Source organism: Neolamprologus multifasciatus, chromosome 17, assembly GCF_963576455.1.
Source record: "Neolamprologus multifasciatus chromosome 17, fNeoMul1.2, whole genome shotgun sequence".
Taxonomy (NCBI): domain Eukaryota; kingdom Metazoa; phylum Chordata; class Actinopteri; order Cichliformes; family Cichlidae; genus Neolamprologus; species Neolamprologus multifasciatus.
This window is the reverse complement of record NC_140455.1, coordinates 23,276,296-23,293,005: the sequence shown is the minus strand read 5'-3', so window position 1 is coordinate 23,293,005 and position 16,710 is coordinate 23,276,296. Positions and strand designations below refer to the sequence as shown.

Here is a 16,710-nt window from a genome sequence, read left to right as displayed (position 1 = left end):
AGACATGGCAGGTGGGATGCAGAGGCAGATCGTGTGTGGAGGTATGTGTATTAATGAGAGTGCAGGGCTCCACTTGGTCAGAGCACCTCTGAAAGAAACCGAAGGACTGAAAAAGCGAAGCTGTAATGATATGTTTTGATGGCGAGTAAAGTCGCTAGGGGTCAAAACCCAAGATTTGATAGTGTGCGATCTACCAGACAAGGAGAGAATTGTAGAAAAGATTGAAAACTTTAAAAAGTAAACCTAAAGGCCAGCGGTACCTAAATTCTTCTCTTTTTCTCTTTGACAGTTTTTCCTGAAGTCTTGTTTTTTAAATGCAGAAACTCTGACAGACATCTCAGCAGCACCTTGAAATATTTCTCACATCACACTTCCAAGCTTATAAAGACCATACAGTATTTCTGTGTGGCTGTCCCTCTCTAATGGTTAACACAACACTTGTCAGAGCTGCGGACAGATGAGTGATTAGACCTTGAGGTGATGGAGGATGGAGGGTGGAGGTGGTGGTGGTGGTGGTGGTGGAGGGGATGGTTAAACCGGCTTTGCCGAATAAAAATGTCCATGCTTGAGAGGCTCCAGGGAGGCAGGCGGATCCGTGAGCCCGCAAACTGGTAATTGATTTGAGATGGAGGTCTATTATGAGTCCCATTTCCCTCCAGGAATTTAGACAATGTGTCCATGCTTGAAGAAATCAGCAGCCTTTAACCTCATGCAGTCACAGGTGTTTAAGTGGCCCCACACTGATTGCTGCTAGTGATTGCAGTTCTATCTGTGGAGCATTTTGGTATCTATCTTAGGATGAATTGTTGCTTACCAATTATTTGATGTTAATCAAAACAGACATATTCAAGATCAAGGCAGATAAAATAATATGTATCAAATATGATTTTATGCAGTCATACCAGATTCTTAGCAACTCAACCCTAGTTACACGTGGTGATTGACCATTTGTAACTTTCAGAGACTTAAAATGAAATTGACTAATGAGCTATTTTATGGTCATGTGAAGTCTGTGCCTTCATTATTGTTGAAGGAATGTCAGGGTTCCTGGGTCGGTGACCCAGTGCTTTCCGTTTTGTTCATGTTCAGTTTATTTTGCCACTGCCTGTTTCATTTCCTGTTTGTTCCTGTGTCACCTCGTCTCGTGCCATTAGCCAGATTATGTTCAGCTGTGTACTCACCGGTCTCTCATTATCATCCTCATCAGTCTGTGTATTTAAGTCTTCTGTTTCTACTCGTTCTTTGTCGTGTCATTGATGTTCATGTGATGTTGTCCTCCCCGTGTTCTCTCAGTCAGTCAGCCATTCAGTGTTCCAGCCAGTCAGTGTCCGTTCACCCTCTGTTCCTCCACTCCTTATAATAAACCTCCACCAGTCTTCACCTACCTGTGAGTCCTGCGTTTGGGTTCCTTCTTCCTCGCCTCCACACAACGCCTGACAAGGAACAGGGAACATTATTTGGCAAATTATGCAAATGATGGCCACCCCTCCCTGAGCCTGGTTCTGCCGGAGGTTTCTTCCTGTTAAAGTTTTTCCAGTTTTTTCTTCCCACTGTCGCCAAAGTGCTTGCTCATAGGGGGTCATTTGATTGTTGGGTTTTTCTCTGTATATATTATTGTAGGGTCTACCTTACAATATAAAGCACCTTGAGGCGACTGTTGTTGTGATTTGGTGCTATATAGATAAAATTGAATTGAAAGAAATTGATTTGATTTCAAGTGTTGCATTTTGTGTTTTTTTTTGTTTTGTTTTTTTTTTTGTTTTTGTTTTTTGTTTTTTGGGGGGTTTTTTTTGTTTTTTTGTTTTTTTTTTTGATGGAGCTCCCAATAGGAGGAGCTCCCAAAGAATGTTGATGCAAGTGAAAGAGGCTGTCACTAGACTAAAAAAACAAAAAACTTTAATGAGTGAGTAGCCAAAATCAACAATCTGGCGCATTCTTTTTTTTTTTTTTTTTTTTTTTTTAAATGTTTATTTATAAGATTTTAAGTTCAAAGTTACATAACAGCACACCAGACAAAGGACATAAGATTCAAAAACAATAACATTTAAGCACAGAAAAAAAAAAAAAAAAAAGAAACCAAACACAACAAAAAAAACCCAAACAAGAAAACAGGAAAGAAAAGGAAGAAAAAAAACAAAAAACAAAAACAAAAAAACCCCAAAATAAATAAATAAATAAATAAAAATACACCAGTCAGCCAGTACAAATCAAAAGAAACACCATTGTCCAAAGAAGATGATCTTCTGTGTGAGGTTAGACAGGGCAACAGAGTTTTCACCAAGACCAGAAGATGTGGGAAACATGTCCAGGAAGGAACCAGGGTCCGGCAGAGGTGCAGTTTCACACAAACACAAAGTGCAGTCAAGTGGTTTAAAGTTTATGTTAAATTCCCATTGATATGATTGAGAAAAGGGCCCCAGATTTCGACAAACTTAAAATGGGTGTCAGCCAAACGATAACGAACCTCTTCAATATACAAACAAGCAATCATCTCACGTAGCCAAACCCTGAACAGTGGAGGAGATGGTGATTTCCAGGCTCTAAGAATAAATCTTTTAGCTACAATCATGCCAAACATTAAGGCTTTCTGAAGAGGACGTCTGAGTGCCAATGAGGTTAGGGAGCAGCCTAGCACTGCAAGTACACCATCCGGCTCTAATTTTAAGTCATAAATCCGGTTATATATATTAAATATCTCTGCCCAGAAACTCCTGAGTGTGGGGCAAGACCAGAAAAGGTGACCAAGGGTTCCATCCATTGCTTTGCATCTGTCACACAAAGACGAAATAGACGGAAAAATGCTGCATAGCTTTGTTTTAGAAAAATGCAAACGATGAAGGACCTTGAACTGCACAAGTTGTAGTCTGGCATTAACAGAGCATTCTTTAATCTTCTTCAACCCATTGGCCCACAAAGCATCCGATATGTCTACTTCCAAGTCCTTAACCCAAGCATCCTTGATGTGATTAGTAGGTGGTATAAGTGTAAAAAGTGTAGTAAATTGGCTGATTAGGTGTTTGGAAGTGGGATTTTTAATCAAATAATCATAAAAGTCACTATGAGCAGGGGGCTTATCCAGATGGGTAAAAGAGTGTTTAACAAAATTCCTAATTTGTAAGTATCTAAATAAATGAGCGGAGGGGAGCATAAATTTTGATTGCAGCTGAGCAAATGAAGCAAAACAATTGTCGATGTAGAGATCCTTAATAGTGTGAAGACCTAATGCTGACCAATGCTTAAACACAGGGTCCATCAAGCCAGGTGAAAAAGAAAGGTTTTCAGTTATGGGAGCAAAAATGGATAGGTCTGGAAGGCACAAAGCACCCCTAACTTGCTTTAAGATCCTAAGAGAATGACCTAGGACAAAATCATTACTTAAAAGTTTGGTATGTATGTTGGGCTTAGAAAACAGAATACCATCAAGTGATGTACCAAAAATTGATTTAATCTGGCGCATTCTTAATAAGTGGAACTCAGTTGGCTAGGTCTGCAACACCAACACCTTTCTGAATGTAAAGGACAGTTTACAACAAGGTCTAAATAACAGGTTGCAACAACAAGCCAGATTAGACAACAAAATTAATTGATTAGAAGTATACCACATCATCTGTCTAACATGGTAGAGATAATGTTGTGAGGCGGGCATGTATGATAGTGGAACTACCACTAGTGTTTATAGGTGATGTGACTACTGATAGAAGTATGGATTCTGAAGTGTACAGGGCTATACTCTCTCTGCTAATATTCGACCAGATGCTGCAAAACTGATTAGACAGCACTTCATAGTGCAAATGGATAATGGCCTGAAGCATACTGGAAAAGCTACCCAAGAGTTTCTTAAGGCAAAGAAATGGGATTATTTTCAATAACCAATAGAGTCATTTGAATCAGTTTTTAACAATTTAAAGCAGCTTTAATGGTGTGGTAATATAAGATTTGATAATCGGATGTATAGAAAGGTAACATCTGACCCATGAGCCGATGTGGGCTAGCACTGAGGTCCTTACAGGCTGAGCAAGATCCAAACCAGCACTATGCTCAGTAGGAGAAATACTCTGTTCACGGTTTTTCAAATAAAAGCTGGCAGAAAAGGTTGAGAATGGCAACAGCAGTACTTTTTTTTTCTTGCTTTTGCAACAAAAAAAGACTGACCTAATTCTTTTGGGATTTTGTAAAAGAAAGAAAACTAATACATGAAATGAAATCTCCTTTGACCTAAAACATTTGATAAACATGTTTTATGTGTGGTCATGCATTTTTCCCCAGGTGTGTGATTGATTCTATTTTAAGTGCATTGCACCAAACTTGCTTTTCCCCAAATCTCACCTTGACGTCATCAATCTTTCATACTCTAAGAGCAACCTCTCTCACCCGTGGACACACACACTCACACATAGCCATTCTTATTTCACTCCTTCCCATTTTCCTCCAATTTCTACTTCATCAGACATTCCTGTCAACACAGAGCCCAGAAAGGAAGATAAGGAGATTGTGATGCTGCGTTGTAAAAGAAGCTCCACTCGTCCTTGTGTCCCTCGTCACCCTTTTCATTTTGCATCTGGCAAACTTCTGTCTTCTTTCATTTCAGCGATGGAGATGCATCAGTAGCGCCCCATTCATCACGACTTTATGTCATGGGTGGCGTTGGTGTTTGATCTCTGAGATGGAGAAATTACAGACAATCTCAAAATAATGGTACTGGAACATACAGAGGCATAATTATGCCCTCATTAAAAATAATGAACAGAAGATGCTTTGTAGACAGAGTGCAGCAGAAAAGAAGAAGCCAAGCTGCTGCTGGCAAAGTTGAGTGTGAAGGAAACCCTGTCTGTGGAAGGTGGGAGATAATCTTCTGTTCTCACTTGCAACTTTAAAGAGGTCCCGACATTAACTGCGACTTGTGTCCAGGTGTCAATGAGGGCAGGTTGGGATCTGAGTTTAAACAGGATCATGTCAAAGTCACTTAAAGGCATTGTTTGTTTTATCGACAGCAGTTTCGTTGATTGTCCTTGGGCTCCTCTTCCTGTTCCGATCACAACAAATGTCTGTTGCGGAAAGAGAGAGAAAATACTATTTTAAAGCATCGCAATTTGTTTTCAACGGCAACGATCACTCAGCATTTCCATTCTCAAATCATTATTTATTAGAATGATTAGTAATGGTAGTTGGATTGTCATAAATGATGGTGCTGGCTGCTTGGAAATCCTGATCGAATCATCCATAAAGAGAAGGACAAAAAGGAACATGCATGATTTGAGAGTCCTACATGGTTCAGAGATTAAAGCTTTTCTGAAGCTTCCGAGTACTCATAGAGGAGAACCAGCATGATGCAGCTTTAATCACATCACGCTATCAGCATGCCTCATGCACTGTAGTAATTGTTGGGGGGGGGGGGGGGGGGGGGTGTTGTTAGGAGCTCCTCCTTTTTTGTTCGTGTAGGGAATAACTGTAACTGTTTTTCTGGTGGTTATTTACTTTTTAGGGGAGGTTTCAGAGATTGAGACCAGTGGACAGTGGTGTAGCTTTGACTGCTTCTGTCTGCAAAAATAAACAGAACACACTGTACCAAGCTTATTGTTGAAATAAAAGCAGACAGTCTTCTCACATTTTGAACAAATCTCCAGGTTGGCCAAATTCATTTTGAACAGGAACACAATAGCACACAGAAATATCATCTATGCTATTTTAACATCCCTCACAGTTTGTACACTGTCTTTGTGGCTTTTCTTAGTTTTCCATTGCAAAGAGGAGCATTGAGGATCTGCCCTGTTTCAGTTTTACTTTCAGAGCCAGGACTGCGTGTGTTTGGCTTGTATTTCTTACTCTGTTTTGACTTTCTTTTCTCAGGGGAATCATTAATTCATACATTTCTTAAAGCTGCACTGTGTTTACTTTAGTGCAGCTGGCCTATGTTCGACCTCAATAAAAGATTGATGCATTCGCAACACGTTATTTTCGTATTCACCTTAGTGCTGATGTAGGATACACGGAGAAAGTCTTAGAAGAAGTTACCCATTTTGCTAGTTAATATTTAGTGGCCTACCTGGGACGAATGAATGGCCGCTCTCCATAAGCATTAGGCTCTGGAAAGAAGTACTTCAAGAAGGACTGTGAACTCTGTGCTTCAAAATTCTCACACAGATATTAGTAGGCAGCAGGTACACTGTCAACCTTTCTCTCTCTTGAAGTGAGTGATAATCATATGTTGTCAGTCAAAGCCAAACCAGAATGTTGTTGTTGCCAGACACCCCTGTGACAGGGTTACGGCTTCAGGGTGGCTGATGGTGGGGAAATAAAGCACTTGGTTTGCAAAACTCAATAATCACAAGGTTTCCATGAATGCTCATATGTTGGTTAAAGTAATGTTCCAAAATTCCTATGCAGTGTGATATACTGTAATTTACTAGCATTGCATAAGAGGGGGAAAATGATTAGTTAACCGAGGATTGCAGTTATGTGTGGTTGTGGTTTTATCCTCATCGTGTGTGCAAACAAGAGGCTCATTCAAGAGACTTCGCTAAAAGCTCAAAGTTCTAAAGCCACACTGAGTAAGATGCCAGCCTTAAAATTCAGTTTTGTTTTTTCATCTCACACAAACTGTGTTGCTGTGTACAGGCAAGTGTGTGCGGGTTTTTTTTGTTGTATTTTTTTTTAACTTCTTACCCCATATTTTTGTGTCCCACAGATTGTGGCCTTACGGGAACAGAATGCTCACATCCAGAGAAAAGTGGCATCAGGTGAGGGAGGAGAGGACATTTTGGAGGGCAGTGAAGCTCAACAGAAGGTCCATGGCAAGGTGAGCTCCCTTGATTTAAATATGGGAGGAAAAAATGGTCAAAATTATGTGTGGATCTATAATAACTACACTACACTTTAATAGTCTGTACATTATGGCAATATTTGCACTTGTTGTTTTTGATTAAGATATAGTTTATTCTAAAAATGTGCATAGTATTATGTATGTATATATTAAATATACTTACTGTGGCGGTCATACAGTAACCCTGATGTTTTCCATTTCAAAATAAAAGCACTAGCAATCAGTATTTTGTCTACAACCCTGCTGTGGTGGCATTACACAAATAATTCCCATACATTTAGTTCCCCCTGCTGTATTGGCATTTTGACTTTAAAGTATTGCAGCGACTATCAAATGGTTTTGATCATACATTTATTTACCTCTGCAGGCATTCTGAAGGTAACCAGTTAGGCGAAAACTCCTGCTGTGATCTCACCCCCTGCCATTATGCAGGAGCACACATGGACATCCATAGCCAAATACAAATTTCCTTCTGATTATTATTTTAACAGCATAGGTGTAGGCGCATGCACATTTACTAGATTACGCTGATGCCTTTTTATGTCAGAAGCACGAGAGCCCAAAATGATGCACCTCAAAGGCAAAAGCAGATGCAGGATTTTTATTTTTTTATTTTTTTATTTTTTTTATACATGCAGACAGCAGCAGAGGATACCTGGGTAGATCAATGGAGATTTTATTACTTGGCTGGTCTGCTGGGGAACGAGGGTTTGGGGGATGGGAGGTGGTGGGGGGGGGGCGGGGGATTGGGAGTAAGATGAAGAGCGTGTGAGTTTGAGGGATGTGATAATGAGGAGACAGCCATCATCTGCTCTGTTTTGTGTAGATAAAATAAGAGAGTATGAACGTGTGTTGTTTGGCACATTTGTTCTGTGATACGGTGAAGAAAGAACACTAACCTTGAGCAATGGTGAGGGTTAGTTATTCAGCATGACTGCAGTCAGAGTGACTGACAGATGTAGAAGGAACTGTCAGGAAGGGGACAATGGCAAAGCCTGCCCACCGGATTTTTTCATATATACATGTATATATACATGTGTGTGTGTATATATACATGTGTGTGTATATATACATATATATATATATATGTGTGTATATATATATATATATTAGGGGTGCAACGATACACAAAATTCACGGTTTGGTTCGGTTCGATACTTTGATGTCACGGTTCGATATTTTTTTGATACAAAAAAAATGTTCATGCCTTTTTAATTTGTCATTTATTAAAATTATAAATATATATTTTAACTCAAAAGTACAGTTTTAAAATTTAATGTTGCTGAAACAAAAAAATATATATATATCTGATTGAGGAATCACTCATCTTTGGAAAAGAGAGTTTATTACAGAGAAATGGCTCTTTCCAAAATAAAAGCTATACTATAAGCTTCTTCTGGGCTATATTCTCAGCAGCATATTAAACATATCCGGTCCCCATAAGGAGAATCATGTGCTAACGGCTGTCTAAATGACTCGGGTAAAGTTTGTAGCATGCATGCTTGTTGTTTTTGTCTGCTTCCACTTGTCTTTGCACTAGGATGATGTCGGGAGTAAATGTGCAGTCATATTCGTTGTGTTCCCACTAGTGCTGTCAGCGTTAATCTTGTTGAAATGACGTTAACGCAACAATACAACAAATCTCCATTAACGAGCTACCCCGGATCGCCCTGTGCCTGGGGCTGGACGGCCAACACGTTAACGAGCTAACTGCGCTAACGCACTAACTGCGCTAACGCACTAGTTCCCACCAATGTAATTGAGCATTGCCTGGCACATCCAACATACTGTTTTACTTTTGTCCATGACGCGCTTACCTTCAGGGTCATATGTCACATGAAAACCAAAATAGTTCCAAACGCCAGATCTGAATTAGGGTGGGGAAGGTTCAATTTGCCATGTTGCAACAGAGAGCTTAACTTCTGTCTTGCTAGCTTGCCCTGCGCTCAGTGAATCTGCGTTCGACCACTCCGCCTAGGCTGCACTGTCGAGCCCAGATCTACTGAGCGCTAAACACAGACAGCATCGGCAGAAGAAAAGTTGATAAAATAAATTTAAAATTTTGTATTGTTCGATACAGATGCGTACCGAACCGAAAGCACTGTAGTTTTTGCACCACTGAATTACAGACCACCTCTTCTGTAACTGAAGGGACAGATCTGTCTTTTAGGTTTTATGTCGTAGGTTTTATCTAATTTCTTAATGACGTGACTTTCAAATGCTGCTTATCTGCTGTAGACGGTGTTGTAGCCCTGTCACTTTAAGCTAATAGCTTTTTGAGAATATTTTGTCTGACAAACTGCATCATCTTTGGGATTTTTTTGTATATTCAACTAAAGAAATAGGAACAAATGATGTGTTTTTGCAACAGGCTGCTAGTACTAAAGTGCCTAGATGCAATTAAAATGTGGTTATTTGCTTAGTTGTCTGTTATGTGTAGTTCATCCGTTTAGTAAGGTGCTTTTTTATGTTTGGATAATTCATTAGGCAGCGTTAAGTGGCCTAATAAACAAAAACATTCCTCTTAGTGAAAAAGCATCTTATGGTCAAAGAAGAAACTTTGAAAGACCTTAAGAAAGTTTGGAGAACTATTGCTCAAGGCCACTTTGAAAAAATTCTAAAATAATTAGTGCTCAGAGCAAAATATAAAGAATTGAGGGGCATCTCAAGACTATCTGTCCATCTATCCATGCAGGCATGAATGGGAGCAGTTGTTTCATAGCCAAACATAACCATTTTAAAGGTCATTCAGAGTTAAAAAGCAATCCACCCCTTTGAAATGTTGGGTAACTCTTATTAACATTGTCCCTGGAAACTTTCCTGGTCCTAAATGGTACAAATCTGTGAAACAAGCCCATCGATGGAAACCCCAGTTATGAAGAGGGACAGCTGAGCCATTTGGCAATAAAGAAGATATAAAATTCTTTTATGAGCATGGCCCACTGCTGGCATGCTCGTATTAAAATCACTGGTGTGATTTAGTGGATCCTGTTCCTTGCTCAAGTGAATCATTGATCACAGGCAGCAGACAGAGAGGCCCAATTAGGTTTGTCCTCACAGATGGATGGCCAAAGATGGGCAGCTGTGCCTCGCAATACAGCAGGAAGACAGAGGAAGATGGAGAATGAAGAAATCAGTTTCCCTCAATCCTGTCATTCACCTTACTATAACTCAATTGAGTATAAAAGCAAGATTTGTTTTTTAAACTATGCATGTTTGTTATTTAGCACTGATAATAAGGTTGTTTTCCTCTGTTGTTCTTGCCCCTAAACCCTTTTTTAAGCTAAATCTCTGCGGTATCCTCCTCATTAATCTACCTCATGCAGAGACCAGGAGAGCTGTACGGAGTGGAAACCTTGCAAATCTAATCAGATTACTTATGCAAGTGTCAAAACAATTTCTCCAGCAGAGTCTGGTGTGATTCAGTCTTTGTGACCATCCAGAATCAAAGCAGGGGAAGAACCAAAGCTGTGAGCTCCTGAACTTGAATTTATTAGAATGCAAATGTATGTAATTCTCAAAAGCAGACATGCTATCTGAAGTGGAAGCATGGCTGATTTCTCAGGGCCCACTTGAATACACGACAGGAAGACGAGGCATGACAGGAAATCAGAAAATTGCTTTGCACCATTGTTCATTTATAGTCTCGATAGTGTGTTTATTTTCCTGCATTCAAAGCTCAAACTTCTATTTTTGATTTAGGTACTGGTTTTTACTAGGTTAACACTTGAAAAAAGAAAGAAAATATAATCTCTTGTTATCGCGATTATTGTGGTGCAAGTGTGCATTCTGAATGGACTTACAAGACACGTGTCAGGATTCGGGATATAATTTAACATCCAAAAGATTTATTTCAACTGCAAGGAAAAAGTTCTAGTTAGAGTGTTAACTTAAAAGAAAGAAAGAAATGTTTTACTTTGATTAGCCACAACATTAACAACCAATTTCCAAATCCCGTACTAACCCTCACTTGTCAGTGGTCTTATTACTATTTTATTAATACCTTATTACCTATATACCACAACCCTCACTTAATTTGTGAGTTTTAAAAGACATCATGCAAGGGAATTCATTTTTTAAAAAGCTCTTAAATTCTTTTTAAAGTACACTAAAAGTTAGAAATCATCCCCAAACATCCCTTGTCAAATTTTGTGCTTCATGATGCATACATATTTTTGGATAATTTTCCCTTTTTATATGTTGACCTCTTACTCCATGTCCCCCTCTTTCCCCTCCAGCGTCTGTCCAATGGCTCTCTGGAGCCGGCCCATGAGGCGAGTCAGGTGGTCGAGTTGCAGGACCTGCTGGAGAAGCAGAACTACGAGTTGGCCCAGATGAAGGAGCGCATGTCCTCCCTCTCCTCCCGGGTTTCCGAGGTGGAGCAGGAGCTCGAGACCGCCCGCAAGGACCTCATCAAGTCAGAGGAGATGAACAACAAGTACCAGAGGGACATCAAAGAGGTCACAGCACAGAAACTGAGCACAGGGGGGGACCATACACACACACATATTCGCATGGGGATAACAGTTGCAAGAGAAACATCAAAGACAGCGAGCAGTGGTCTAAAAACAGCTTCTATTTGCATATGCTCTCACACTCTCCCCAGCTCTTTATTACTCACATAAAAACATGCACATTGACTTGTGAACGTATAAGGTCTTTCATAATGCCTTCATCGGGTGAAGTGAGTTAAGTGAAGAGTCCTTGAAAAATATCTAAATATACACTTCAAATAAACCCGTCTCTAGGCCTCAAACTAACACTTAATGTTTAATAAATAACTAACCGTTTGTATTTCTTGAACGGGTTCAAGACTGTTGATGTATAAAGCACAAAAAAGAGCCAGTTGTGTCCAAAACTGGCAGTTAAGATCCAAATAATAGTCCTATTTAATATATGTCTGTGCAATATCAGTGAAGTGGGCTGGATATGAACATAAGCTGATGCCCCTGTCACCTGGGGACGAAATTACTATTGATTTCTAACGATGTGGGCATCGTTAGAGGCAGTTATCGTGGGCTGACAAACATGGCCTTATCAGGCCAGTCGTGTTTTATTACCCTGCAATGCCTTCTCTTACAGCAGCAGTTTATTTAGTGTTCTAAGAATAACTGTTATTATTTGTATGGTTTGGAAACAATGGGTGCTACCACAAGTTTGTGTCTGAAGCAATTCTCCATGGAAGAAATTAAGTCTGAGAAATTCCATGATAATGTTGCCTCTGTTCATGACAGCAGCGCATGTTTGTATTTTATGAGGCTCTATTTGTTATTAACTTTTGTGCACATTCTAGGGATAAAAGTTTGATTTTGCAGACTTGCAGTCTGCTTTCTGTGTGCATTCCAGGAAGTGGTTGAAGAATCTCTATTCAACCACTAATTCAATTCAGTTCACTTCAGTTTTACTTATTCAGTGCCAATTAACAATAATGGTGAGCTCATGGTTCTTTATATTGTAAAGTAAAAACCCTGCAATATCTGTATATCTGCAATATCCATCCATTCACTGTCTGCTGCTTATCCTGGCCTAAGTAGAGACACCCAGACTCCTTTACTTCTTCCAGGAAAAACTGATGACATTTCTTCACTGTATACTGGGTCTAGTCTGAGGCTTCCTCCTGGTAGGACATGTCTAAAAACCTTACAGTGGGGCAAAAAAGTATTTAGTCAGCCACCGATTGTGCAAGTTCCCCCACTTAAAATGATGACAGAGGTCAGTAATTTGCACCAGAGGTACACTTCAACTGTGAGAGACAGAATGTGAAAAAAAAATCCATGAATTCACATGGTAGGATTTGTAAAGAATTTATTCGTAAATCAGGGTGGAAAATAAGTATTTGGTCAATAACAAAAATACAACTCAATACTTTGTAACATAACCTTTGTTGGCAATAACAGAGGTCAAACGTTTACTATAGGTCTTTACCAGGTTTGCACACACAGTAGCTGGTATTTTGGCCCATTCCTCCATGCAGATCTTCTCAAGAGCAGTGATGTTTTGGGGCTGTCGCCGAGCAACACGGACTTTCAACTCCCGCCACAGATTTTCTATGGGGTTGAGGTCTGGAGACTGGCTAGGCCACTCCAGGACTTTCAAATGCTTCTTACGGAGCCACTCCTTTGTTGCCCGGGCGGTGTGTTTTGGATCATTGTCATGTTGGAAGACCCAGCCTCGTTTCATCTTCAAAGTTCTCACTGATGGAAGGAGGTTTTGGCTCAAAATCTCACGATACTTGGCCCCATTCATTCTGTCCTTAACACGGATCAGTCGTCCTGTCCCCTTGGCAGAAAAACAGCCCCATAGCATGATGTTTCCACCCCCATGCTTCACAGTAGGTATGGTGTTCTTGGGATGCAACTCAGTATTCTTCTTCCTCCAAACACGACGAGTTGAGTTTATACCAAAAAGTTCTACTTTGGTTTCATCTGACCACATGACATTCTCCCAATCCTCTGCTGTATCATCCATGTGCTCTCTGGCAAACTTCAGACGGGCCTGGACATGCACTGGCTTCAGCAGCGGAACACGTCTGGCACTGCGGGATTTGATTCCCTGCCGTTGTAGTGTGTTACTGATGGTGACCTTTGTTACTTTGGTCCCAGCTCTCTGCAGGTCATTCACCAGGTCCCCCCGTGTGGTTCTGGGATCTTTGCTCACCGTTCTCATGATCATTTTGACCCCACGGGATGAGATCTTGCGTGGAGCCCCAGATCGAGGGAGATTATCAGTGGTCTTGTATGTCTTCCATTTTCTGATGATTGCTCCCACAGTTGATTTTTTCACACCAAGCTGCTTGCCTATTGTAGATTCACTCTTCCCAGTCTGGTGCAGGTCTACAATTCTTTTTCTGGTGTCCTTCGAAAGCTCTTTGGTCTTGGCCATGGCGGAGTTTGGAGTCTGACTGGTTGAGGCTGTGGACAGGTGTCTTTTATACAGATGATGAGGTCAAACAGGTGCCATTCATACAGGTAACGAGTAGGGGACAGAAAAGCTTCTTACAGAAGATGTTACAGGTCTGTGAGAGCCAGGGATTTTCCTTGTTTGAGGTGACCAAATACTTATTTTCCACCCTGATTTACGAATAAATTCTTTACAAATCCTACCATGTGAATTCATGGATTTTTTTTTCACATTCTGTCTCTCACAGTTGAAGTGTACCTCTGGTGCAAATTACTGACCTGTCATCATTTTAAGTGGGGGAACTTGCACAATCGGTGGCTGACTAAATACTTTTTTGCCCCACTGTATTTAGAAGGTGCCCAGGAGACATCCTAGTCATCCCTGAACCACCTCAGCTGTCTCCTTTCAGTGTTTCAATGTGGAAGCTTAGTGGCTCTAGGTGCTGAATGCCCAAGCACCCTGTCACTTAAGGGACGGTCCAGACACCCTATGGAGTTTTCATCTGGTGCTGATATTAAAGTAGTGTACAAATTCCATGTGTGCAAAGCAGCAGGAGAAAATATAACACCCAAAGTTGATGTTATCTTAAGTCTTTTTTTGTGTGTCTATATACAGGCCATGTGTCAGAAAGAAGACATGGAGGAACGGATTGTCACGCTGGAGAAACGTTACCTGAGTGCCCAAAGAGAAGCCACCTCTGTGCATGACATCAATGACAAACTGGAGAACGAGTTGGCCAATAAGGAGGCATTCCTCAGACAGGTCTGTAAAGTCCACTCCAGGGTTAGTGTGAGCCATGTAATCACATTAATCAGCTCTCTGGGATTACTATTTTCTTCCAAAAAATGGGTCCAGATGACAGCTGCAGTGCAAGATTCATTACTGTATCATCAGTCGTATTTTTCTAACTGGATTCAGAAAAGAATCAGCCAGGAAAAATGTGTAAGATGGTTCCTGTCAGTTAACATAGTCCTTTGAGTAGTTCCACAGAGGTCTGGCATTGAGAAAACCTCTTCACATCGTGGTAGATAATGTAAGAGGAAATTACTACTGGGGAAGAAATTTTATAAATGTTTACTTTGTGCAGATGCACATGGCTCACATGTGATTTCTTCATAATTGACATAATGCTGCAGAATATGGTCAAGCGATTGTACAGATTTACTCTCCTTTCAATTATTCTTTGTGATTCATTGCAGCCAATTAGATAAATTGCATGGCCATAGAAGATCTAGTGGCATTTTTATGAGTAAAGGCTTAAACACTGTCTGGGCTCTGGAAGAATAGAAAGAATTTCTGATATGAGTAGAAGTAATTAGAGTGACACGATCAGTCCCTGTTTGGATTTACTGTGTGGAAAGTTATTTAGACACTAATTTATATTTTAGTTATAATTCTCAACAATTTTCTTTAGCATATTGTTTACTTTAGACGTGTACATCACAACTACAGTGACTATTTAAATCAATTGTGAAATCCCCTAGACCAGTTAATCTGGGGGTACCTTAGAGACGAGACATCACCTGGTGATCACTGGTCATGAGGGAAAATATATATTTTCCGCAACCAGATATAAGTGGTTACTGGTTGTCGCCAAGGAAATGTGGTCACAAAGACGACGTTGCTCCATGTGATTGCTTTGGTTGCAATTTCATGCTAGCAACTACCAGAAACAATTCAACAGATTAGAGAATACACATTTTTTCATAGCAGATGAAAGTTGCCAACGTCTGCCTGATCAGTCTCTCGTCCTGCGTGGGCTTTAGCCATGAATTTCAAAGCGACTGGCAACCATTTCCACCACATTTTTCATTTGCAACTGGTGGTTGCCATTTAGTCACTAACTGATCTCTGGGCCTGTGTGACTGAGCCTAACCTGAATCAAACACAATTTAAAATCTAAAACTTGAACAAATTTGAGAAGAAAATGTAACTGTTGACTAAAAGAAAAAGAGCAATGGAAAGGGACAGTCAAAACAAAGAAGTAAGAAAATATATTTAGATGAAAGCAAAAAATGGCACAGTGGGTTATTAGAAAAGCTAATAGTATGAAATATGTTAAAACTGTTTGCTAAACGTATAAAACATTGAAATGGTTAGCTTACAGTGTAAGTACATGAAATTGTTATATAAAAGCATGACAAAAGATAAAAATAATTGAAACAGTTAGCTAAAATTCTGAAACCAGGTGGAAATTATTAGCTAAAACTTTAACTGTTGAATTTGTTATCTAAACGTACTGGATAAACAGTTTAAAAAGCTAGCTAAAAAACAGATTTAAAAAAGTAGTTTTAACTAAAGATATAAACTGTCTTAATGGCTGAAATAGAAACTCAATACTTGGCACTAAACTAGTAAGAGTGTTTGCTAATCATAATCAGTATATAGTTAACAGAATGTAATCGCTAAAAGTAAATGGTAAGCTAATTTCATCCTGCCAGATGATTACATAGGGTGGGGGTTGTTAACCTTTGCTAGCCAGTCATTTTTCACTCAGGAAATGTGTATGAAGCCACAACTTAAGAAGAAACCACTTATGTATTTACAGCCACGGCGTTTACAAGGGAAAGGGGGTATGCAAGGGCTATGCTTGAACCCTAAGGGTTTTTTTAAATGAACTCCTGCTACCATACACAAACAGACTTTTTTGGTAAATATATGCACAAAGTTTCATTTACTATTGTACTGGCTCTGGCTGCTGATGTCTGAAGATTACTTGGTATAGAGACATGAAGGGATGAGAAGAAATGGCAACCAAAATGGCATGGGATGGGGATGGGTAGTAAGATACCTAGGGAGGATATAATAAATAAAAACAAACTGTCATGTTTCCCCTGTGTCATCTCAAGCACGTGGGATGGCGATATGGGTTGAGGCAGAAAATATCACTGACACACAACACAAAGTATTCTTGGCCTGCTATAGTCTAATTATTGCACGCTGAGCTGCTAGGCCCGGAGCTTCGGGGACCAGAGCATCTGTCGCCGATG

The 16,710-nt window shown here is 40.0% G+C and overlaps 1 protein-coding gene and 1 long non-coding RNA gene across 11 annotated transcripts in view; one reads left to right on the top strand and one right to left on the bottom strand.

Moving 5' to 3' along the window:
* The window catches only part of ppfia2 (PTPRF interacting protein alpha 2), a 186,274-nt gene that overhangs the window by 138,965 nt on the left and 30,599 nt on the right, over positions 1-16,710 (top strand). For all 10 annotated transcript variants that reach the window (XR_014870345.1, XM_085138671.1, XM_085138670.1 and 7 more), the window contains 3 exons: positions 6,686-6,796; positions 11,059-11,280; positions 14,336-14,482. Coding sequence is in view for 9 of the 10 variants with exons in the window: in XM_085138671.1 (XP_084994797.1) it covers positions 6,686-6,796; positions 11,059-11,280; positions 14,336-14,482 (480 nt within the window). In the remaining variant the exon portion in view is untranslated. The remainder of the gene's footprint in view (positions 1-6,685; positions 6,797-11,058; positions 11,281-14,335; positions 14,483-16,710) is intronic.
* On the bottom strand, positions 8,129-14,337 carry LOC146499400 (uncharacterized). Its single transcript, XR_014870347.1, has 2 exons — positions 14,064-14,337; positions 8,129-12,459 (listed from the first exon to the last, which is right to left on the bottom strand). It is a non-coding gene; the product is annotated as an uncharacterized LOC146499400 (long non-coding RNA).